The sequence below is a fragment of the Venturia canescens genome, chromosome 7 (genome assembly GCF_019457755.1).
Source record: "Venturia canescens isolate UGA chromosome 7, ASM1945775v1, whole genome shotgun sequence".
Classification (NCBI taxonomy): domain Eukaryota; kingdom Metazoa; phylum Arthropoda; class Insecta; order Hymenoptera; family Ichneumonidae; genus Venturia; species Venturia canescens.
The window spans coordinates 18,952,958-18,980,196 of NC_057427.1; the positions used below are offsets into that span (position 1 = coordinate 18,952,958).

Consider the following 27,239-nt stretch of genomic DNA (forward strand, 5'->3'; position numbering starts at 1 on the left):
CTACTAAATATTTATTTTTTCTATGTTGACGGACAAAAACTGTTTAGTCAATTTCAAATGATGTAAATCTTGTCTATATTAGAATGGTCCTATATTTTTTTCCCTATCATGAAACAAATAATAAGGAAGAAAATTTCAAATTAACAATGATAATATGTGAAGATCATTCAAAACTAAGGTTGCGGTCTTTCAATATTTGTCGCGCTTTTTTTTTACTTTTTTTCAAGTGTTTTCACTACCGAGGAAAAATTTCCGAATAAAAGACCAAAAATGTTCCGCCCTCTTTTTTCTTCTACTAGGCCACTGGTTTAGATCTCGGATACAAGAAGGAAGATTTTAAAGGGAAGAGCTTACTTCGGTTTATTTTGGTTTACTTTGGTTTATTCGAAAAGTCATTACGACCCTTTTTACGGGTGCTACGTCATTTCGAAAGACGTTGATTTTTGGTTTGTTGGATTCCCCTTTCAATTGGACCACGTTTTCACATGAAATTTTTTCTCCTCAATTCTACGAACGAATCCTCAAAAGTTGAGGTTTTAGATTCAATTTTTTTATCGGAAACGATTTTTTCGCTCAATCATCGCGTTTTTAGCAAAAGAAAATTTTTGAAAATTCCCACGTATCGCGAGAAATATTAAATTTCACACGATATTTCAAGCGTAAAAAGAGTCGCGTCAGCGATTGTTTATTCACTAAATTTTTTTTAACATTCTCCGCCATGCAATTTTCAGTGAAACTTCAAGTACCTCGATTGTCGTAACTCTGAAACAATGAGGTTTTTTAATGAAATTTGAAGGAAAAGTTTTACCTTTTATTCAAATTCAGCTCATGGGAATGATATCAGATTTTTTAAATTTTTTACTTTAAACAGTTATGGATTGATCTAGGTTTTTCGAGAATCATGAAGTCGTATTAGAATATTCAACGTAGAAAAGGTGTCATTTTTGCTTTTGAATTTTTTATTGATCGATTTCTTTATAATAAGACATGGCACGAAACACTGAAATGCATTCTTGAGAAACTCATAGAAAAAATACTGTGAATTGTGTAAAAAGTACTCATAAAATGTTTGTCTCATATCAAAGAAACTACCTTTGGTGTATAGCACTTTTTTTCACAATTCACGAAATTCACAAGTTTTTAAAAAAACGAGCATTGGCATCTCATACCACGTATTCGCTTTGTGTACGTGGGCGGAGCCAAAAATCTAATACTACTGCAATAATAGTATTAGTGTATTCATGCATACTGCCAGCACCACCGTAAATGGAACTCCGGCGTTTTTGGGGGAACACGTATACACGACACACGCTCGCACTTTCAAAGTAGTGCGAGCGCACTACTTTACGCGCACGGAACGAATAACCTGTTGACTGGTATATACAAAAAGGGTCGGGTCAGTTCTGGCAATAATGTATGATATGCGTACATATTGAAATCTTGTTTTAAATTTTCAACCGATTGGGATGAAAAAGGGTTTACAAGGATTTTTTGTGTTGCCGAATCGACTTCCGGGCTTAATTTTCACCTTGAAAGAGGTGAAAATCGAGCGTTAAGGCTAACATTGTTAGATTTTTCAAGGGAAAGTTATTATGCGATATTACCCGAAAATTCCAAGTTCCACACTAGACTCTTTAGAAATAGAATTTAGAAATAGAACTAAATTCACTATCCCCGAAGAAATTAAAAATAAGGGTTGGGGTGAAATTTTCAGATTTTTCAACGGGAAGTTTTTATGCTATATTACATAAAAAGTATTCGTTTTTGAGGATACCAGATTCTTTTATCGAAATAAAATAAAATTCACCACCCGCGAAAGGATGAAAAAAAAGAGTTGGGGGTGAAATTTTCAGATTTTTCAATGTGAAAGTTTTTTACATTACATGAAAATTGCAAGTTTTTTAGGACACGAAACTCTTTTATTGAAATGAAAAAAAAATCACTATTCCCTAAGGGGTGAAAAATAAGGTTTGAGGGTGAAATTTCCAGATTTTTCAACGAGAAATTTTATGCTTTTCCACATAGAAACTGTATGTTTTTTGTAGAGCATGAACGTCCTTTATCGAAATAAACCAAAACTGCCCGATCTGCCAAGGGGTCAAAAATGAGGGTTGGGGGTGCATTTCAATAGAAGAGTCTAGTGTTCTAAAAAACTCAGAATTTTCATTTAATATAGCACAAAAACTCCCTATTAAGAAATCTAAAAATTTCATCCCCAAACCTTATTTTTCACCCTTTCGCAGGTAGCGAATTTTATTTTACTTTGATGAAAGAATCTGGTATCCTCAAAAACGAACATTTTTTATGTAATATAACGCAAAAATTTCCCATTGAAAAATCTGAAAATTTTACCTCTAACCCTCATTGTTCACCCCCTCGGGGATAGTGAATTTTATTCATTTTCATCCTAAAAAATTTGGATTTTCCATTTAATATAACATAAAAACATGCCGCTAGCAAATCAGAAATATTCACTTTCAACCCTTATTTTCATCCTTTTCGAAGGTAGCCGCATGAAAATTAAGATTGGGAATGAAATCAGCAACCTCGAAAATCCCAAGAAAAAAATTTTCATGTATTTCGGTAATTTATTGACTCGTGCCAGTTTTCGCACGAAAACCAGAAAAAAAAGCTTACTAGTCAACCGGTTAATAATAAAAAATCAAAAGTAAAAATGAAATTTTTTCCACTCTGTTTATTCTAATATGGCTCCATAGTTCTCGAAAATTCCAGATCAATTTATTAACGTACCATGTAGAAATTTTTGGTTGACAAAAATTAGCAAAAAAATCTGATAAAATTTGAATGTGTTGGAATTGAAGAAGTAAATTTTTTTTTCTCCGAATTTTCCAAAAAACCCCATTGTTTTACTACAGTTACCACAATCAATGTACTCGAGGTTCCGCTGAAAAATAAAAAAAAAAATATATCGAAAATTGAGGAGACAAATTGTTTTATCTGAACTTGCGGCCCAGTTGAAAAAGAAATCAAACGAACGAAAATATCAATGTTTGTTGAAACGATGTAGTACCCGTAATGAAAGTCGTAGAGACTTTTCGAATATACCTAAGTAAAGCTAAATGTCTTCTCTTCAAAATGCGCCTTGTTGCATCCAAATATCTAAACCAGCGGTGCAGTAGCATTAAAAAGAACTTGAGAACATTTTTGGATATGCGTATAGATCTCTCGCCACGCTACGACGAGTGGGAGAGAGAGAGAACGAGTCTTCGCGCTCGATCGGGCGCGAGTAGAGGGGATATCGCGTTCAGTGGACTGGGCGAAACGAAACGGGACAAAAGTAACGTTTCGTGCAAAGGACGTATGTCCAAAGGTAAACAAACGCTACTTAAGTCTTTCTGACTCCAAGCAACTAGAGCGTACCGAAACATTCGATTTTAATTGCTTAAATCATCATATCTCGGGATTGAGTAAACGGATTTACTTGCAATAAGGATCAATTGAAAGAAAAAAATCGAAAAAAAATTATCACTAATTTTCAGATTTTTAACTACAATGGTTTATCCGTGAGAACGGTTTGAAAAACGTTATGACGTTATAAATCGACATATTCGCGTATATAAGAGTGCGGCAGGGCTCGCGCTGACTTTTCTTTTACACTTTCGTTTTTTTTTTTAATACTTGGCGTCGAGCCGCTACCGCGTCTCTTGATTTTCCTTTCATCGACTGCTTGACGGATGTCTTGGCATACACGAATAAGTTCCGTTTGAGTACTATAGCCTCGTCGAAAACCTGATTGACGCGGGTCAAGTAGATCATGAGTGTTCAAGTAAACAGTGATTTGTCTGTGGATAATGCGCTCTAGTAATTTGCCTAATTCACAAAGATTTGCTACCGGACGGCAATCAGATGGCGAGACAGGAGGATTAATTTTTAATAGAGGTCGTAAAAAGGCTTTTTCCAGATATTAGGAAAGTATGCGTAGTCCAACGAGGAATTGAAAAGCATGGTAAGATACGGTAAAAGATCAGGTAATGCTGATAAAATATCGAAAGAGGAGATTCCGTCAGGTCCTACAGAATGAGAGGAGGATAACGTTTCATTAGCTAACGAGCATATAGTCTCCGATGTCACCTGAGAAAAATCAAAACATGGGCGATTTAGCACGAGAGGTTCACACTCAATTAAGTCCCTGATAAACTCGTCAAACTGATAGGAAGGGGCCGAAGAAACAATTGAGGCAAAATATAAATTTAGATTGTCCGCAGTAAAAAAGTTTAAGCATGAAGCCGACTCGGATTTCGCAAGACCCAAAACCTTCAACTCATTCCATAATCTAGAGCTGTCCCGAATATTAGCAAGCCTGGAATAGTGATAATCACTTTTAGCACGTCTTAGTTCTTGTGTGAGCTTATCTCTAAAATCCCGATAAATCATCAAATTCAGTACACACCCCGTGCGCATAGCCTTTTTATACAGAGCATTTTTCTTTTTTATTTTAACTTTGAGTGAAACTGTGAGCCATGGAGCACTGGTTTTGGAAATAACAAATTTCCTGAATGGGACAAGAGTATTTAGTGACTTTGACACAGCTTCAGACAAATTGGTTACAAGGTCATCAATACTGGGTGGTGAGTTACAGGTTAAATCAGACGCCATAAGATTTTGGGCAACGAGACTGCGAAAAGAATTTACATTTAAGTATTTGAAACTTCGTCTGTCTAAGGTTCGATTTGGATTGACTTCACAGTCGAAAGCATAAACAAGCTCTATTAAATCATGTCCAGCTATAAAGGGAGAAGTACTTTTATTGAAAGTAATGATTTGCTCAGCATTATCAATAACAAAAAGATCAAGCCATGAGTTAGAAGAAATAGTATGATAGGTTGGTCCCGAGTCGACTATGTGCAATGAGTAAGCTGAAACAAATTCCCTCAGAGACTCGGCTTCAAAGTTATTAGTGATGAGATTACAATTCAGATCGCCGGTCAGAATGAAGTTATTAAAATTAGTAAGATAATTCGCAAGAAGATTTGAGAAATTTGTAAATAAGAAGCCTTTTGGTCGCCTGTACATTGCCGTTAACAATAGAGAATCACCTGAAGGGCATTGTATCTGCATAATAATAAATTCAGACGCATTTAGTGTATCATTTGGAGACAAGTCCAGTAATTTGACTCTCAAGGACTCATGAATGTAAATAGCGACTCCATCTCCGCGAGCACATTTCCTGTCATTACGTATGAGAATATAATTACTTAAGCTAACCAGCTCATCTAGAATACCAGAATGCAACCAAGTCTCAGTAATCGCAATAATGTGACAGAAATTCTCATTATTAGAAAAGTGAGCCACAATCGTTTCAAAATGCCCCAATAGGGAATTCGCATTAAATTGCACTATTTTAATAAACTTAGAATGTGTAGTATGATAAAGAGGAAATTCAGAAGGCCAAGTGCTTTCTTAGTTGACTCGTTTTTTAACTGATGATAGTCAGACGATCATTGACAAATCTTCCTCAAAACTAATCAGAAGTGGAGGAGTTCCGTTAGCTTTACGCACAAAAATTTTACCGGACTCAATGTAGCACGATTTCCAACCCATTTCTCGCACTTTAGCTTTTGCTTGTTTGGATAGATGGTATATTGATGACGTTAGGTTGTCGTTTATATAAATTTGGCCGTTCAGAGGAGAGTCAAATACTTCATTGACTAGTAATTGCCTTTTAGCTTTTTTCTTGCGTAAAATATGATCGCGAATCCAGCGTCCTTTGAGAACAACCAACAAAGTTTTGAAGGTGAGAGAGAGAGAGAGAGAGAGAGAGAGAGAGAGAGAGAGAGAGAGAGAGAGAGAGAGAGAGAGAGAGAGAGAGAGAGAGAGAGAGAGAAACCACATATAATGCTCACCAAATCCAACAAAATTGACAGTTTTTAGATATATATATTGCATTCTGAATCTAGATACTTTTATTTCATTCAAAAATGTGCTTCCAATGTCTTTTCAAAGCATTTTTTTATATTCATATTACCATACTCCGAGATGCAAAGTGGATGCACATATGTCGATGGACAAAATTTTCAAAGTCTACTTCTAACCACCAAGGTTCAACTGGAGAAAGAAAGAGTATAAAACGAGTCAAGACCAACATAATTGCATATTTTTCAATATATGCATTGCATTTTGAAACCATAAATTCTTATACCTATCATAAATGAGCCATCGATGTCATTTTGTAGCATTTTGAATTATTTTCATTATTTATTTTAATATATATCCATATTCCATGATCAGAATGAGTAAATGATTATACTTGACGCACATGGCAATACGCAGGATTTTCAAAGTTTCAAAGTATCCACTGTGATTTATTCATCTTTATTTTCCTACCACAGATTCATTAAATTAACTATGCCAAAACTAAAAGTAAAAAGACAGCATACTTAAAAGCAAACAGAACTCCAAATTGTTTGATGTATAGGTGCATTGGCTTTCGAAGACAGCAATTTCAGACCTATCCAGAAGTAAGCAGCTGAAGACTTTAGTAATGAATTTTTCTGTTCATACACTACAGTCCAAACCAAAAAGTGAAATGATCAGCATACCTGCCGATTTAAAGAAATATCATAGTTTACAGGTACTCGCTGCATACCAGTAATATAAACTTTGGTTCTATAGGGAAAAACATTTCAGAATTTCTTGAAGTACATTTTGAAAAGTTATTATGTCACATTCAAGAAAAAAAGTAAAAGACATATGGTGCATGTCAAAGCAAGCAAAATGGATTAATTTTATATGTCTCCATGATTATACACAGATAAAATATTTGATCGCATCCAAAAATCATCAACTGTAGGCTTGCCAACATGTATTTTTCAACTCATAATGCCGATCACCAACATGACGTGGAAATACTCAATATACATGTCGCTTCATCACGTTGTCAAACTTTAGAGATCTCCATTGCATTTCGAAGATATGAATTTCAATATCACGAAAATTAAGCCCCCAATGACTTATTGCAATGAATTTTCAAATTCATCATGTAACAACACAAGTTAATATCTATGCATTTACTTGGCCCAAAGATTTCTTTCAAACTATGACGCTGAAGTTACCAACATTGGAGTCCAACGAAATGATCGAAAAAAACTCTCCTTCAGTAATTCTCCTATTTTGTTCTCTGCCAAATTTGCGATTCGTAGTTTTTCAAGCTGCACCAACAATTCGTGAAATAAAAAATTGGTGAATTACAAACGTTTTTTTCGTTCATTTCGTTGGACTCCAACGTTGGAAACTCCAGTGTCGTTTCAAACTTGAGTGTATAAACAAGCGATGATGTACAGTTTTTGTCATAAATTTTTAAACTATGTTGGTGAAATCAATATGAGGAAATAGGAATACACAACACGCATATTGTCTAAAGAATGGACAGAAATTGGTATGGATACACTGTAAGCTAAAGCGGTGGAAAGAAGGGACTGGAGGGCCCGGCTAAACTAAATGTAAGAAAATATGACAACAATATATTGGATTAGACACCTTTATTCGATAAAAATTTTAAAAAATTTATTTGAATTCATTTACATTTAACCAATTGCGCGTGTTTTTTCTTTAATATAATTACACGACATAAAATTTCTGTTTCAAAAGGCCGTTTAAGGTTATAATGAACAAACATTTTTTGCTCGCAACCCACTTTGAAAATTTAAAAGAATATAAGAAAAAGGATTGCAACAAAATTATCTCGTAAACAAACGTAGAGTCGATGTGTTTATACGAGTAGAAATTTTTCAACACTGATATTTTATATATCAATAAACACTCGCAAATCGTTTGACATTGGAGTAAACTAACCCGCACTGTTTTCACAAAACTCACATAACACATTTTATAGATATATATAAGAACTTTACTTTAAATCGAATTCACACATCTCGCACTGTTTTCTCCGAAATTTTGTTATTTAGATCGCTGTTGCTACTCATTTGCTCATACCATCAAAAACTGACAGATATGGCTGTACAATATATATAGATATTGTAACGGTCCTTTTGGTGACAGAGCACCACGTTACGCGTAGATTCGAGCTTAGTGTAGATTACGAAGCAGGTATGAAGGCAAAACAAGAGTGATGCGAGAAGATGTTGAAGGATAACAAAAGAAATTTTTATTCAGAGTCTGTGTTTGTTTTGTGTTGGTGTATAAAAACAGATTGGATATTCCGCATGTTCAATTCCAGCAATTTTCGAATTATAACTTAAACGCTCGCAAAGATTTTATAAATGATAAGTTTATAGTGACTCAAACGCTCGCAAAGATTCTATAAATGATAAGTTTATAATGACTCCAACGCTCGCAAAGATTCTATAAATGATAAGTTTATAATGACCCAAACGCTCGCAAATGAATAAAGTTTCGTAAAATTATGAAAGTTCGCAACTATAATAGGTTTCGCAAAGAAGAAACAAAATAAGAGAGTTCACAAATATAATAAAATTCCGCAAAATTATAGAGATTCGCAAATATGATAGGGTTTCGCCAGATTGTGAAAATTCGGAATTGATAATCTTTCGCACTTTTTATGACAATTCATAAAGATTCGAAATTTTGAAGGAAATTCATAATTGATTGAGTTTCGCACTTGTATGACATTTTATAATTGATAAAGTTTCGCAATTTTAATTTATAAGATTTCGCAATTTTAATTTATAAGATTTCGCAATTTTAATTGATAATTGATAAATATTCGCAATTTTAATTGATAAAGTTTCGCAATTTTAATTTATAAGGTTTCGCAATTTTGATTGATATTCGCAATTTTGATTGATATTCGCAATTTTAATTTATTATTGATAGACTCTAAACTCAGGAAGCCAAGATTTTTGACGAATGGATTTGAACCCACCCAGGATTCATAGAGTAGTACGCAACCGCACTACCCGGGCCCTCCTGGGATGAGTGGTAAGGAGTCCACCAAGAATCTTTTGATCGAACGTACCCGCTCGATCGCAGCCCTCTTGATAGACAAGGATGAGTAATCTAGCCAGAAATCTGGTTGTGACACGTATCCGCGCCACACCCGCCCTCCTGACTAGATCGGAGACTCACACTAACAGTCCTGATCCCAAACGTCCCCGAATGGTGCCTGCCGTGTTAGCGTGAGTTGGTGGTATGAGAATGCTTCCTGAGTGTTTTCTTTATATTTTACGTATGCGGACTCTGGTTTTCCAGGCCAGAGTCGGCGTAATTGCGTGTGCGGATCTGAGTTGCTCAGTCTCAGATCGGCGTGCGGAAGCGAGTCAAGCGTGATGAGGGCAAGACTGGCTCCTGAGGCCAGTTTCCATGGGCTCTTTATACTCACGCGAAACAACGACCAACCATCATAATAATTTTGTCGCATTGCGACACTTACGCCCATTCACCAATCAAGTTCATCTCAAACCTTCTTAAATTTCCCGATTGGTTAAATTTTGTGTCGTATGTTCTTTGCTATTGGTTGATTGGCTCGGACCTCTTGATTGGCGAATGTGCGCTTGTTGCCTGAAGCGCGCGAAGTACATTCAAATTTGAAAGGATCTGTGATAATTTCATTTTAGAATTTTTCTTAATTTTAATTTCATTTTCTTTAAGGAGGTTCCATCATTTGAAATGGGTATAGTTTCGCAATAACTTGGATGCTCATTTGTATTGGGTTTGCTTTTGTTTTATTGAGATTTAAAGAAATTGTTTTACGCTCGAATCTATGCGAGGATCTCTGTGCTGATGGGTCGATAACGCGTCCAGGCGCTGTCCCCTCTATTGATTAATTGTCGTACCGCGCTCTAGCGCGTCGGTACAATAGGTTGCGGTGTGATCGATGGGTATGGATCGTCTCAATATATATTGTACATTCATAGAGTCATGCTTTGAAACGATGATTAGGCTCGAAAGTAGGTTATGTTTCGGTTTTATTTTCGAAGAATAATGTTTGAGAACTCTGAGAGTTTTTCGATCACACCATTGACACTTTTCACATTGAAGTTACTAGGACGTCCAATTTTCGTAATATTATGACACCACACTATCATTTAAAATAAATAAATAATAAAATAATAGATATGATATGCACTTCACTAGACGACGAACTTTTTTTTAAATTTATACCGAGTTTCGTTAATTTTCGTTATGTCGAAACTGCGTTTGTTTATTAATTACATACCGCACTTCGTTATGTCCGAAATAACGTTTGTTATAAATATATAAACTTTCGTAGAGTCTGAACGTGGTCGGTCAGCTAGAGTGCTCAACGTTAGGCCTGCTACACACGGTCAATAATATTGCGCAATCGCAATCATTGAATATGAGCGATCTTCAATTTATGGCCCGCTACACACCATACAAACTTATTGTGCAATATTAGTGTGCAACATTATTGACTGTGTGTAGCGGGCCTTATAGAGTTTGAACGTGGTCGGTGAGCTGGATTGAGCTGAGATCGGAGAGCCAATCAGAATGCTTTGAAACACAACTCTACTACCACTAAACTACATCGAACGCGTATACGTATACGTCAAATCTGTGATGTGTTAGTAACTTTTGCATAATCTTGAGCCCGTGCAAAGTTTTTTTTCAGCAAATACGCCACCGAGAATGCTGATTTTGGGCTCATTCGACAGAGAACTTCTTAATTAGCTTAAAGTTCAATTTTCAAAGCCGTACATAACTCATGAGCTTCGCAATTAAAGAAAATCGCATGCCAATTTTACCCCCACCACCGCGAATCGTTTTATTCAGAGAAAGTAATAAATATCTCGGCGAGAGCCTCGGGCCAGCAGACGACAGGGCTGTCAATGTACTTGTCCCGAGACTCTACCGAGTCTCTTGATCTCGGCCTCCAACGCGCTTGTCACCGTGCTCTGTGGTTCCTAATTGACAAAACATATTAGAGTACGAGGGAAAAAATCGCCGAAGTCCGAGAACAGACCTGTGACGAAATATTTTCAGGACGATTTTGACGAAAAATAGGTCTTTTTTTGTGAAAACCAACGTTATAAGCCGAAAATCATAAATAATTCATAGAAATTTAAACTAAAATCCTATAGTCAACTAAACATAAATAAGAAACTTTTGAAAAAAAAGACGTGATATCAAACCATAAAAACTTCCCCTAGGAAATAAAAGGTTGGGACAAGTACATTGATGGACCCTCGTTTGCTGATAATTCCATCCATAAAACAAACTTTAAAAAAAAATTTTATAAAAAATTGCCAAAAAAATTATTTTATAAATTATGATTATTATTCAACACTAATTAGTTATGTCATTAATAATATCGATTCCTTCTACTTTACAATAAACATTTCCATTTTTTTTACACTCCGCACGCAACAATACCACTCTGAAGATCATAACCTCAAACGTCAACATGACGTAAAATCTCGCACATTTATGTATTTTACGATAACTGCACAAAACAACTGTAATTTCTGAGAAACGTCTGTTTCTTCTTTCATTCACTCAGTTATTAACTGTACTTTTTTTTTACAATCACAACTAGTTATACACTGACACTCGTCTTTCGATCGAAATTATGTCTGCTGTTACCGTGCTACGTTCTGAAGTTTTCGTCAGATTTTCAATCATCATCAACCAATTTCAGTAACCAATCATAACATCTAAAAATGGATGTCGTCAGATCCAATCAATTAGAAACTCGAGAGCATCAAAGTGCCTTTGATAGTGTTATACAGGGTGTCCCATTTTAATCTTACACCTGACTTTTCTCGGAAAATATTGCTCGGATCAAATATTGTGTGGAACAAAACTTTTAGGGGTTGAAGGGGGACGTTTGATAAAAATTGGTTTGTGGATCCAAAATTCAAAATGGCGGCGTTAGAATGGCCGACATGTTTTTTTCGAATGGTAACATAACTTTTTTTCATCACCAAAAAATTTTACAGCGCAAAACCAACAACTTTTGTTGGAAAAATTTTTTGATTAAGTTCTTATTTTTTAAGTGAGAACATCATTTTCAACTATTTTAGAGGTATCCAGGATGGACCGCGAAGAGATCTTTAACGTACCAAGTGCAAGTGCGTTTGCATGTAAGGAGCATATCAACGATTTCGTTGGAACTGAAATCAGCCATTGTTGCTAATTTTCAGAATTTTCCTCTAATTTGAGAACTTTTAAAAATTTCGAGAATCAAGAATTTTTCTCTGATTTCAGAACCTTTACAAATTCTCGATTTCGTCTCTTGCTAATGGCTGCGGAGTCAGAAGATAAACGTTTCAATCAATTTTTCATCCGTGGGCGATCACAATGACTTCTAAAATAAAAAATTCTTCTCTGATTTAAAACTCTAAAGTAAGAGAACTACGCAATGTCAGACTACGTCAGTACTACCAATGATGTTTTCTTTAATCCCTTACAAAGTGAACTTACCTTTAATCGTAAGCGAGGCTTACGCTTAAAGATAAGTACACGCAAGCGAGGCTTACGCTTAAAGATAAGTTCACGTAAGCGAGACTTGCGCCTACTTTTGAGTTGTAAATCAGAGAAGAAATTTTTATTTTAGAAGTCATTGTGATCGCCCACGGATGAAAAATTAATTGAAACGTTTATCTTCTGACTCCGCAGCCATTAGCAAGAGACGAAATCAAAAATTTGTAAAGGTTCTGAAATCAGAGAAAAATTCTTGATTCTCGAAATTTTTAAAAGTTCTTAAATTAGAGGAAAATTCTGAAAATTAGCAACAATGGCTGATTTCAGTCCCAACGAAATCGTTGATATGCTCCTTATTTTAGGGAGGTGTCGGGACAATTACTTCCGAGCTGACAATTTGTATCGACGTGAATATCCTGATCGTCGTCACCCATCACGGCAGACAATCCGAACCCTTGAGCAGCGAGCGAGGGCAGGTCGGATGATCCGCCACCGTCGACATTTCCCAAACGTCAATAATTTTGGTGGATTGCATGAAGCCCGAAACATGACTATTTTAGCCATGATAGCAATTGATCCTCATTTGAGTGCCAAAGTGATCTCGGAACGACTGGGGTTTCCCAAATCAACAGTGCACCGTGTATTGAGAGGTGCGAAACTTCACCCGTACCGACTACAATTCCACCAAGACACTCCTAATCCAGATCCGTTGCGAAGGGTGGCGTTTTGTCGGTGGGCGTTGAGACAAATCGAGCGATCCAGGGACTTTTTTCGATACGTTATGTTCAGTGATGAATCCACTTTCAACAACCGTGGTCAAGTGAACCGATAGAACTTTCGGTATTGGTCTGATCAGAATCCATATTGGTTGAGACAGATCGATCACCAGCATCGATGGAGTTTGAACGTATGGTGTGGTATTGTGAACGGGCAATTAATAGGTCCCCATTTTTTCGAAGGAAATGTGAACTCTGTCCGTTACCTTGATTTTTTACAAAATGAACTGCCTCTTTTGCTAGAAGATCTGGATTTGGAAACACGTCAACAGATGTGGTTTCAGCAAGACGGTGCACCCGCTCACTGGGCTCATGTTGTTCGAAATCATTTGGATACATCATTTGGTCAACGGTGGATTGGTCGAGACGGTCCTGTAAATTGGCCTCCAAGGTCACCAGATCTTACGTCTCCTGATTTCTTTTTGTGGGGGTACTTAAAAGACGCTGTCTACCGTCAAGCTCCAACAACACGAGAGAACATGAAGGAGCGGATAAGAGCTGCCTGCCGTGCGATCCCGAGAGATGTTCTCCTATGCACAGTTGATGGTTTTGAGAGAAGAGTTCAGGCATGTTTAAACATGAATGGAGGGATCTTTGAACATCTCTAGGGAGGGATCAGAGTACACTCACAAGGAGGGTTTGGAGTCCGAAAATACTGCGGTAGTGACGAATCGGAGAGACCTAATCCTTGTGAGCTCGTACCTATGGGCATAAAGGCATTGCATGCCCTTCTTTTTAAAAAAAGTTGAAAAATAAAATGAAAATAAAAAAACACACACACATGCACCTCCACGTATGCACGCATATGCAGACGCACACGCAAACGCACTTGCACTTGGTACGTTAAAGATCTCTTCGCGGTGCATCCTGGATACCTTTAAAATAGTTGAAAATGATGTTCTCACTTAAAAAATATGAACTTAATCAAAAAATTTTTCCAACAAAAGTTGTTGGTTTTGCGCTGAAAAATTTTTTGGTGATGAAAAAAAGTTATGTTTCCATTCGAAAAAACATGTCGGCCATTCTAACGCCGCCATTTTGATTTTTGGATTCACAAACCAATTTTTATCAAACGTCCCCCTTGAACCCCTAAAAGTTTTGTTCCACACAATAATTGATCCGAGCAATATTTTCCGAGAAAAGTCAGGTGTAAGATTAAAATGGGACACCCTGTAATATCCAGACACATAAATTCTTGTATGTATTGGTAACTTTTGCATAATCTTGAGCCCGTGCAAAGTTTTTTCTCAGCAATTACGCCACCGATCATGCTGATCTTGGATGGAATCGAAAGAGAATTTATTGATTGATCCCCAGTTCAATTTTCAAAGCCTCAGATGACTCAGAAGTCTCGTAATTAAAAAAAATCACTTGCCAATTTTACTCCCACTACCGTGAATCGTTTTATTCAGAGAAAGTATACTAGGCGAGGGCCTCGGGCCAGCGGCAGACGACACGGCTGTCAATGTACTTGTCCCGAGACTCTACCGAGTCTCTTGATACAGGGTTGCGAAACGATGAATTTCAGAAAAGCAGTAACGCTTCTCTGAAAACGACCGAGCGTGTTTTTAAGGGGCTTGATAATATTCGTACCAAGGCTATAGGAATCTTTGACGCCGAAATTTTGATTGGTGATGATCTTTATCAAAATGAGGTTCATGTTGTCCCGGTCAAAGTAATGGATTCCAAGATGCAGCTAGGCAAGGACATTCAAAAGCAAATGGTGATAAACATCGATGGGGGAAAACTGACAATCCGAAAAAAATATGCGAGAAACGACGAATTAGCAGTAAAAAGACTGAATAAGGACGAAATCAAGGAAACAGATAGTGAGGAAGGAGTAAGTCGACAACTGTTGCAGATAAACTACGTTGATCAAGATACCTACCAAAGTGTGAGAACCGTAGAAGCAACGAATTTAACAGCTCATTGAAAATCACAAGCCAAACAAGCAAGTACAGGCCGACGTGGAGATGAACATTGTACTAAAGGATGATGAGTTAGTATGCGCTAAGCCACGTCAATTGTCAATGTGTGTGTGTGTGTGTGTGTGTGTGTGTGTGTGTGTGTGTGCGCGTGCGTGCGTGCGTGCGTGCGTGCGTGCGTGCGTGCGTGCGTGCGTGCGTGCGTGCGTGCGTGCGTGCGTGCGTGCGTGCGTGCGTGCGTGCGTGTGATTTTACAATTAATCGTGTATAGAATCGTGTATCGGGTATAGAAAATAAAAAAAAAATTTGCGATAATTTTTTTTTGGGTAAAGAACGAACAAAATCCATTCTTAGTGAGCGTCTACGATGGGAGAGGAGTAAATGTGACAAATTTCACGATCCTAACTTCAGTGGTCTACGCAATCTGTATTCTACGCACCTTATGTAAAGTAAGTTCATTTCACATAAAAATAAAGTTCATGTCACTTTTTGATCTTGAATGACCTTGAACAACTTTGACCCCCGGATGTTTTTTATGCAGTTCGCCATGCTCTACAAGAAGGTTGAAAAAAAATGTATCGTACCCTTTAAAAAAGTGGAGGTGAACTTCACCGTGCGTCAGCGCCTCCACTGAAATGAAAAAAAATGGTCGCATTTGATGACCCCTTTCGCACCATCAAACTTCTGTCTGAAATATTTTTTTGTAACGTCGGTAATTACCGAGATATTTAAGGTGGCAGTAGTTAGTGCCTCTCTGTATATTAGGGCGTTTCAAAAAAAAAATTTTTTTTTGTTTTCCATTGCAAATAGGCTTGAAAGTTTCTTTTTGGTGTAAAAAGACTCCAGTTAAAATTTGAGCCCTTAATATTAATATTTAGATAGTCCTCATCGCACTTATCTATTTTCCATAAGAATAACATTGGAAATTTCTTTTTTGCACATTCTGATACTTACTGCAAGCCCATCGTGCGTCATATAAAAAATATCTTCACCTATTCTTGTAGAAAATCGCACGCTCTACAAAAAGGTCTCTTATGATTTTTCGTTAAACTTAATAGTTTCAAATTTATTAGAGGTCAAAATTCAATCTATCGCAAATTTAACCGTTTTTAGTACATTACAGCAAAAACTTTATGGTCCTTGAACTCGGTCTCTTAGAAAACGTTCATGAAGAATTTTTTACAGTAATCTAAAAAAAATCGAATAGTTTAAAAAAATTTATTAGTAGAAATCTAGAGTCGCGGCAGCGACTCTGAGACAAGTACATTTATAAGATATGACGAGTTGCTGCCAGAGACTCTTTACCGGAGCGATAGCGTTTCCAATTGTTTTCGAAAATTTTCAAAATTTGTTTCTTCAATAATTAATTAACTATATCATTTTTTATAAAATTTTTTATGTAAAAGAAATCTTGTCAAGTAAAGTACTGTTAGCATTTAGTTTCGACCACTGATCAGTGGGGGGATGGGTGTGTTCACACCTCGAGAAAGGGGAGAAGAACGAGGCAAATAAGCCTAAGAGGCAGTATGACGAGGGACGAGAATGAGACCGGGTCGTCGCCTGACAGTCCCGTCGAATTTTGAAGAAATTAGTACGACCGCGAAATATATTTATTAAAAGCGTGCGGCCAATCTGCATACGATCGGTACCGTCCATCCGTATAGTAAAGGAATTGTAAAGCTACAACCGTGCCCCAAACAAAACAATAAAGAAGTTAAAGACAAAACGTGAACAGTCTCCATTTTTCCCTTTCACCTCCACGAGCCCTGTCGTTCGGAAGAATAAAAACCACTAACCTGACAAAAATCTATTTATATTACAACAGTACTGTATTTAATTATTATTGTTTTATTATAGTGTCCGTACATGTTTTAAAAAATTTTATGATGAAAATCAATTTTCAAAATTATAGTTGAGCAATCGAGTAGTCTCATACATATTAATGTACCAATAAAAAAAAACTTTTAGACCCTATATTGGTAATATAACTACTTTTCTACTCAGTGGAGTTGTCGATGAAGTAGTTTAGTTTGTTGATTCTCGTAAAAATAGATATTGGTGTTCCTCAGTGTGTATTGTTTTTTTGAAATATGATTTTCATCAAATACTGAAAGTTATTTTTAATTCTTTTTCTCAGAGTTTCGCTGGCCATATTATTACAAAAAAATATGAACAAATATTCTCTAATAGACTAAATTTAAGATTATCACAAATTTTTCGCCAATCTTTTCCAATAAAACCATTAAATCCGCTATAATGTACTGAAAATGGTCAAATTTGCGATAGATTGAATTTTGACCTCTAATAAATTTGAAACTATTAAGTTTAACGAAAAATCATAAGAGACCTTTTTGTAGAGCGTGCGATTTTCTACAAGAATAGGTGAAGATATTTTTTATATGACGCACGATGGGCTTGCAGTAAGTATCAGAATGTGCAAAAAAGAAATTTCCAATGTTATTCTTATGGAAAATAGAAAAGTGCGATGAGGACTATCTAAATATTAATATTAAGGGCTCAAATTTTAACTGGAGTCTTTTTACACCAAAAAGAAACTTTTAAGCCTGTTTGCAATGGAAAACAAAAAAAAACATTTTTTTGAAACGCACTAATATATATATTAGGGTGTGTCGAAAAAAATCGATATTTTTTTTTTCGGGCTCCACAAGCATTTTTCTTCTTATTGTGCTAAACGATGAAGTTAGCCGAAAGAAAACCCCGAAATAAAATTATTTCGGCCGGCCCACCGCATACTTCAATTTTCCATAAGAATAACACGTGAAAAAAAAACTTCGGTGAACATTGTTCCATATCACCTGTAAAAAAAATTGCACAGATACTGACATATTTTTGTAGAAAATTGAATTCCCTACAAAAAAAGTCGTCAGAGTCATTGGCCTAGAACCAATCGTTCAACGATTACAGCAGTTTAAAGTTTCTAACGTCACCTAGCCAGATTTCGCATGTATCATTCCCTATTTTCGTGGTCGCTCTTTTTAATGGTACTGTTTAAATTGGACTGAAAACTATTTTTAAGTATTGTTTTTCAAAAATAGCTTCTAGGATCGTTATCTAGGCAAAAATATCGGGTACATACTGTTTTCATTTGTTTGAACGAACGACATAAATTGTTTGTCTTTCCTCTATTTGTTTGAATAAATTATGAAATTCAATTAACCAAACCAAATGCACAGATACAAATATACATAGGAAAAGAGAGAGAGAGAGAGAAAACAGTTCATTTTATTTCCCGTGCTTGCAATTGAATTGATTAACTTATTATAATTACATGTTGGCGCAATACCAAACCGTTTGAGCGCTGTAAGCGCACACGTTGGCGTAATGCCGAACTGCTTCAGTCTTAATTTTTTTTAAATATAAAAAAACATAGGCTTGAGCCCAATTTACACAGCACCGTTAAAGGGAGCGACCTCGAAAATAGGAAATAATACATGCGAAATCTGGCTAGGTGACGTTAGAAACTTCAAACTGCTGTAGCCATTGAACGGTTGGTTCTAGGCCAATGACTCTAAGGACTTTTTTTATAGGGAATTCAATTCTCTACAAAAATACGTAAGTAGAATATCTGTGCATTTTTTTTTAAAGATGATATAGAACAATGTTCACCGAAGTTTTTTTTCACGTGTTATTCTTATGGAAAATTGAAGTATGCGGTGGGCCGGCCGAAACAATTTTATTTTGGGCTGTCCTTTCGGCTAGCTTCATTGTTTGGCACAATAAGAAGAATAATGCTTGTGGAGCCCGAAAAAAAAATATCGATTTTTTTCGACACACCCAAATATATATAGATTATCGATTCTACTTTATTCTTCAAACTCGACATATTTTTTTCAAGTGAATGTTTTCGAAGCATTCGTTTAAAGATTACTAGTCTTCACAAGCTGAAACTTGATAAATCGTTAAGCTGAAGGTCATACATACTGGAAGTCACTGGAAAATCACTAGAAAAATGGAATAATGCCGAATTACGCGGCCGCTCATGGTTTACACTCGTGAAAAGTTCGCACGGATATCAAGAACGACTAACCAGGAATGTAAAAGCGATGTGAATTGCTCAATATATAAATACACACACATGGATGTTCACACGTGTGCGTTATGTAATAAGTTATCATTTTTGTTTGTATTTGACCAAATGAAAACTTTCCTAACAGGTTCACCCTAAAAAACCAAATGATAGACTATAGAGAAAACATATACAACGGCTACAGTCCGATAACGCCGAGGGTAGCAAGTGTCACTTTTGTCTATATTGAAGCGAAACACACTCTTAAACACTTATTTCGACGACATGGCACGCACGAGTGTTTACACCGGCGGCCATGTTGAAAAACTGTCACTTCGCGAAGCGGCGCTCGGGAAGTGAGGCGCTCAGCGCTGCCAACTCAATTTCATTTTACCAAAACTCCCTAGATTCTCAAAGTTCTTGATTTTATTCAATTTCAATTAAATAAACTCTTTCTTATTGAAAATAATGATGCGGATTGTTAAAGAAACGTATTGTGGTCAATTTGGTGAAAATTTCAGATTAAAATTATTTAAAAACTTAAGAAAACTTTTCTTTGAAAGATCGAGTGCACAGTGCGCATGCGCGATGACCTACTTTCCATAAGCACGTGCAATAGGTGCAGTCACGAGCAAATAATTAATTAAAATGAAATAAAAATGTTATTGTTTAGAAATTTGTTAGAAATCATAGCAAAATAATTGAAAAAGATACGAATTGTGCATAAAAACAATAAAAATTGAGTTTATTAAATTTCATTAAATTCTCGCACATGCGCAGTGTGACTGCAGCTCGACTCGGCCAATTGGGACCCACGCGGGGGAGTTAGCGCACCAATCAGAAAATTTAGAGTGGGAGTCCCTGGTTCGAGATTAAGTCGCGCAGCGAATTGGAGTAAGGGACAAAGTCCAAGCGCGTTATTATTATTATTTCCTTTGTTCGGGAGAGTATAAAAACCCGAGCGCAGAAGCTCCGGTAGCTAGTCTCATATCGAATCTCGCCACGCTAGGAGCTAGTCTCATATCGAATCTCGCCACGCTAGGAGCTAGTCTCATATCGAATCTCGCCACGCTAGGAGCTTGTCTCATATCGAATCTCGCCACGCTAGGAGCTAGTCTCGTCTCGAATCTCGCCACGCTAGGAGCCAGTCACGTCCCGAATCCCTGAGAGCTCGACTCGCATGCCATAACCAAAAGCCAGTCTTGCCTCCGGATCTCGCCGCGTGAACTCGCCATAAAATCGAGAATAAAGAAACATAGAATTTTCACTCATTTCAAAAATAGCTCTAAAAACAAAGAGCAAAATAACATCGCTATTATCCCACTCAGAATTCAAACAGAATAACACCTTTCCTCTCTCACGCTAAGAGGGCCGGGTTCATTCGATTTCGTTTGAACTCAAGATTCTTAGGTGAGAGTTTCCGATCTATCCAGGAGGGCCGGGACAGTTCGATTCCGTTCTGTCTCAAGATTCCTGGTAGATTTCCAATCCTTTTTCTATCCAAGAGGGCCGTGGCCGTTCGATTTCGTTCGGTCACAAGATTCTTGGGTAGGACTCCTACCTTTCCACGCCAGAGGGGCCGGGACAGTTCGGGTTCGTTCTGTCTCAAGATCTCTGGGTGGATTCTTTTCCATCAATGAGTTATTGTTTTCTGAGTGGTGATCAAATTCAGTAGAAATCATTAAAATCAAACAAATTTTCTTTATTCTCAAAACGAGACAATTTCGAGTTATTTATTATTTTGAGTTAATTAAATTATTCCAAAAGCGAAATCACTCACTAAAAATCATTATTTGAATTATATCGAGTCAAAAGAGTGAGATCAGCAAGAAATCCACTCGAACAATCAATTTGTATTGTATAGAGTCAAAAAGTGAGTTTCTAAGAATTATAGCTCAATTATCAAATTATCAAATTATCAAATGATCGAATTATCAAACAAAATTAATTAAAAATTTATCAAGACCAGCGTTGGCGAGAATTATTGAAAAATTATTATAGCAAGCGAAACTATCATTATTCAAATAAAAGCGAGCTTAAATTCATTGCGAAATTCATCATAATTAATTCTGCGAAAATTATTTTCTTTTTGTGTGGAGAAAAATACCGGAAATAAAATTTTACATGCGATTAAAATAAAGCGGAAAAACTCGATTTCAAATAAAAAGCCTTTATTTTTGTAATTTGGTTTAAAACAATTAAAAATTGAATAAAACATTTGTCATTTCAATCTAATTTCATTTTACTTTTGTTTTTCCTTCATGCCCGCTCTTCTTTATTATAGAATTGCTCGAATCTTGGCGTGACGGTGTGCACAAGCACAAACGTACCGTTACAATATACACGTCACTGAATATATTGTCATGTTTAAAGGGATCGCACCACTTTTAATTCCACTTTAATGGAACGTGATAGGCTTCATTTAGACGTAAAAATCACTATGGTTTTTAGTAAACTATGTAAAATTTGTTGGGTTACTTAGACCCAGGACTAAGCTGAACCAATTTTTATGTGGCATACGTCAAATAACTTGAATAATATTTTATTGTTTCAACGAAGCAGCAAGCATATGTGCATCAAAATAATAATAGTTTGAAATAATGAAAAATCGAAACGTTGAATTTTACAGGACGTATCGCTGCCGGCGAAGGAAGGTTCAACACGAATACCGAAGTAATCATAAATACTGAGGTCAAATCAATACCTGTAACGAAAAAGGGTGTTTATTTCGCATTCAGAGACCAAGGAGCTTGCATATCGATACTCGCCATCAAAGTTTATTATATAAGTTGTCCAGAATTGGCAATGAACTTTGCACACTTCCCGGCGACCCCTTCAGGCCGAGAGGTTACCCAAATTGAACAAGCCATTGGCACTTGCGTATCTAATGCTGTTCAAATCGAACAACCAACTTTTCTCTGCAAAGGCGATGGTAATTGGTATCTTCCTTCGGGTGGCTGCCACTGCAAACCGGGTTTTCAGGCTGACGCTAAGAAACAAGAATGTTCCGAGTGTTCCATTGGAAAATTCAAGCATAAACCTGGCGCTGAAACATGTGCAAAATGTCCGACTCACAGTACTGCTCCGGATTATGGCTTTGTCGAATGTCGTTGCGACGTGGGCTATTATAGAGCAATGAAGGATCCCAAGGAAATGCCATGCACACGTATGTTTGTTGTTTATTTTAAATCACCAAATGATTATCAACTATATTTATAGAAAATGTCATGTGATAAATTTTTTGTTTGTCATTTTCCAGTGTTCACGTTTTTTTTTATGCTCGAATGACAAATACGAAATAAAATACGATTCTTATGTGTGTTGTGTCCACGAGAACCGTCACGTGGAGATGAATTTTCAAGGACACGTAATTTTAGGATTAAGGTCAAAAAGAGTCTAAAATCTAACTCAATACTCATAAAACAACTTAAAAAATAACGCTTATTTAAGAAAAAATTACCAAGTTAAGGGTTATGTCCCTCGAAAACAATCTCTTAGAATGTCGTCAAAAACAGTCAAATTCATGTTCATCACGTTTGTTCATCGGACGTCGATTCCCGAATCGACGTCCGAGAACTGCCAATTTCGTTAGAATTGTTAGAATGTTATTTTGACTTTATTTCACTTCATTAGAACCACCATCGGCCCCGCAAAATCTCACAGTAAACTTTGTCGACCAGTCAACTGTGATTTTATCGTGGAACACTCCACATCTTCAAGGTGGTCGGACAGACACAACTTACCGGGTTGTTTGCGACGCCTGCAGCATGGGTGTCAAATACATTCCGAATACCGTAAGTTCACATTCTTTCTATGTTCAATGGAATAAATTTCCAATTCTTGTTTGAGCAAATTCACGTTAGACATTATAAAGAGAATTTCATGAAATGTCTACTTCCTATAAAAAAAAGAAATAGAAATAATTCGAAACCGGGAAACAAATTACATAAACTCTAAAAATAAATATTTCTGGAGCCATATGAATCTATGCCAATGCACTAGACTGAAATTTTTTAACTAAAATTAAAAAATTAGAATAACTCACAAAAGTCATTCATTGTAGAAGAAAATTAACCGTTGAGCTAATGTGGACATGGATTTCCTTCTGCGAAAAAAACGGGGTTTTTCGAAACTTTTTAATAATTTTTTTTATCGCTTCTTTTTACTAATATAAAATACCCCATATAATGTGAAGAAGAAAAAAGGTGGGAAAATTCTTCGAGGTTTTTCAGGGCTTTTTACACGTTATTTGTGGAAGAAAATTTTTCTTTAAACATGAAGAAAATCCACGTTCACTTTGGCTCAACGCTAATGATTTTTTATAGAAAAATGTGACTTTTACATTATATCAAATTCTTCAATTCAGTCTAAAAAATTTGATTGTCAATTATATTATTAAAATCGTCATCAACTCAAATTGCTTCAAAAAAATCTGAAAGAATTTTTTAGTGCTTTTCAAAAATACCACCACAACGGATAAAAAATTGCGAACCAAACAGAACAGTCAAAGGTCAAACCCAGGTCAAATTAGTACCAAATTTTCTATGTATAAGTAAAAGTATATTGTGGAATCCAAAGAATACAACATTTTTCAATCTTTTAAGGACGGGTCTGGTCGAAGTATTGATTATTAGTTTGGTTGGGCACTACACATGAAAAATTTATTGATATTATGCACAAATTTCGTGTAATAAAAGGTCGATTTCAACGTAAAAATAGCCATCATTAAAAAATTAATAATTTCTAATGTCGATATATTTTTGAAACTTTTGGTATATCTTAGGTTGATGTTAACATTAAATCTGCGAGCCTCAGAAGAAGCTGCATTGGTGTGTATCGGATATTTCAATTTTATTGAATGCAGCAGTTCATGTTAATGTAGCTGCGTAAACTTTTTCTCTATTCATCGAAGTTCCTCAGATTGTTGGACGATGACCACTCGAGTTAGCTCAAAAAATGTTTCAAATTAAGACAAGACGTACACCGTATCTACATATACTCGGGATTGGCCGATTCTCCTGACTTGTGAAGTTGAAGTGGTCAGCATTTATAGAGAACTGGTTCGATGAAGACAATAAATATGAAACATACGACAATGGGGTCAATGTACTTTTGATAACTCAATTTTTTTATAGCTTCTTCGAATATTAACTACTTTGTTTTAAAAGGAAACAAGGAAAAAAGTTTCGTAAATGGAGATTGAATTACCTACTTATTTCTACCAGCTATAAAGAAACATGCGAAAAATTGCTTAAATTAACATTTTATTCTTAAAGAGCACAACACATTGATGTCTATGTCATGAATTTTAGAAGAAAATTAAGAAAAAATATATATGTTTTAAGCACTCTAATACATGTATATGTATTCATGTGTTATAGGAAATGTTTAATGATACAAAAGTAACAATAACCGGCCTCAATGCAGTGACGACATATCGATTCCAAGTTTTCGCCGAAAATGGGGTCTCACCTTTGGCCGGACGCTCCGAATACGTTGATATTACGGTCACGACAGAGGCAACCGTACCGAGCCTCGTTAGTAATGTCAGAATTACAAATGTGAAAAGCAGCGAATTAAGTATCAGTTGGGATGCGCCTGTAACGGAACTGGGAGATAATGATCTTGTAGAAAGATACGAAGGTAAATTCGTTTCCGTGGGGTAAATATTTGTAATCAATATGAAACCACACATGAAACCATATACGATTTTCCAACGATAGTGAACCAAAAGGAAATTTGTTAAAGAAGCATGTTTCGATGTTTCATTTTCGACGAAAAACTCGATTTTTTAAAAATTTTCTATAGTAAAAACATGCACATACGAAAAGAATCATTACTCCTACGCATTAGACATTATAATCTGTGTGAATCACAAACAGAGTTATATGTATTACGAATACTTTGATTTTAAAAAATGATAATGCATAATCAGCCATTAAAATGTCCCTTTTTGCCTCAAGAAAATCCATCGCCAAAAATCTATCCCTGTCAGTGTATAGGTCAGAAAATGAAACTCTAAAATGATCAGGTTATGACAAAATACTACCAGATAACTGCGAGTGCCATCATTCGCGGAAAGTTCCTCTGATGTTAAGTTAATAATTTTGGACACGAGATTCGCATTTCCCTTATTTTTTATTAATAAATTGATGGAAAATCGTTTGATTTTTAGCTTAAAGAATTGAGACGAACGTGGTTATGGAAAAAGAATAGAAATACGATATATATGGAGAATTAAAATACCAAGAGAATGAGCCCTGAAAGGATTCTATCGATTATTAATGAACGGGAAAGGCGCTCAGCACGCTTGCATTACTGTATATTCGTCTCCCTGCGGTTACTGTTCGACCCTCACCACTCAAACGTCTTCGCGCGTTTGACCGTTTTTATATATGTGGTATTCTATATCAAGTGGGCTATTTTTTACAACCTCAAAATCATTACACAGATTCAGAAATTCAGTCAGAAATATCTTCAAATAATTTCAAATTTTTAACTGCTTAATTTTATTCACAGTTTTTTTTCAGTTTTTTTTCGATTCTCTGTGTATTGAAAACTAATAATTACACAAAATAATGTCATGAAATAAAATTTCCGTTTTTGCACATACTTTCTAATAAAATGAATTCCTTAAGGAAGTACCCTCGGTAAATCAATTAACAAACAGAAAATTATAAAAATTTGTAAAGATGTCAAAATCTTTCGAAAAATGAGTCAGTTAAAATTTTATGACCTTTGGTTGACTTTGAAAAGAGATATCAATGATTTAATTTGATGCAGTTAACATGGAGTCTTATATAAATCTGTGATTTCAGACGCACTTTTTAATTTATAACGTTGAAGTTAACAAACAGATTTTGATAAAATTTGGAGAAGATATAAACGAATGTCCAATGAACATTTTTCTTTTTGGAAAATATGCAAAGCTTGCTTGTATTCTAAGAAATGACTGGAAATAAGACAAGGTTTTTGAGCAATACGCAAATGTGGCAACACCGCAAAATTATAGGTTATGGCGCTTCATTCGAATATAAGTTACAGCAGCACTTTCGAAATCATCTGAACATGCGCAAATTGAGTCAACGATAGAAACACAGTATTGCAAAAGAAATATTATACATTTATAACGAACATTTTGTGTGTTTCATGCATCAATTATTTTCGGAAACAATAAGAAATAGAAAATATGAAAAGACGACACCGTCAATTTAATCATTTTTGAAGTCTTCTTTGAGGTTAGGGATGTTTCTTTTCCCGTACACACTTCGGATTTCTTTACCCACTGTTGAAAAACGAAACACGCAGAAGCTGGGTTTCCTATACGCGACTATACGTAGATTCAATGTTTGTACGTGAGCACGTACACTAACCCAGGGGCTACGGTGTTGCCGAAATATATACTACGTTACTCATACTGAAGACTAAAACTCTCTGACTCACTACGTAGCGAGGGTACTTCGTTAAGATTTGTATACCCACTGTTTTGTGTGTTTTTGTGGAAAAATCTTCTGATGTAATTATGATTAACCCGGTCCGTTGTGGTGGGTCACCATGATAGGTCACCAGATAAGATCATGGTGGTTTACCTTGACCTTATCAGCTTTTTTATTCTTAACCCATTAAGGAGTTTCGGTAGAGAAAACTAAATATTAAGAAATTGATCAAATTTAGTGGCAGACTTCCATCTCTACCAGAAACATCTCTACCAAAATTCAATACTATCAATTACATCTCTACCAAAATGCATTTCTATCCAAAAAACAAGTCCCGTAACATTTCTACCACGATAAAACACTACCCCACAACAACTCGACACATTTACATCCTCTTACCAAAAACATCTCTACCAAAATTCAATACTACCAATTACATCTCCACCAAAATTAATGTATATCCAAAAAACAAGTCCCGTAACATTTCTACCACAATTAAAACACTACCCCATAACAATTCGGCACATTTACATCCTCTTACCAAAAACATCTCTACCAAAATTCAATACTACTAATTACATCTCCACCAAAATTAATGTCTATCCAAAAAAAACAAGTCCCGTAACATTTCTACCACGATTAAAACACTACCCCGCAACAACTCTACAAAAATGAATATAATTCATTTTATAAA

General features: G+C 35.9%; 1 protein-coding gene across 1 annotated transcript in view; it reads left to right on the forward strand.

Moving 5' to 3' along the window:
* LOC122413474 (ephrin type-B receptor 1-like) overlaps positions 1-27,239 on the forward strand; it is a 220,987-nt gene that overhangs the window by 187,661 nt on the left and 6,087 nt on the right. Inside the window, exons 7-9 of the mRNA XM_043423849.1 lie at positions 21,739-22,275; positions 22,743-22,903; positions 24,491-24,752. Of these exons, the coding sequence (XP_043279784.1) occupies positions 21,739-22,275; positions 22,743-22,903; positions 24,491-24,752 (960 nt within the window). The remainder of the gene's footprint in view (positions 1-21,738; positions 22,276-22,742; positions 22,904-24,490; positions 24,753-27,239) is intronic.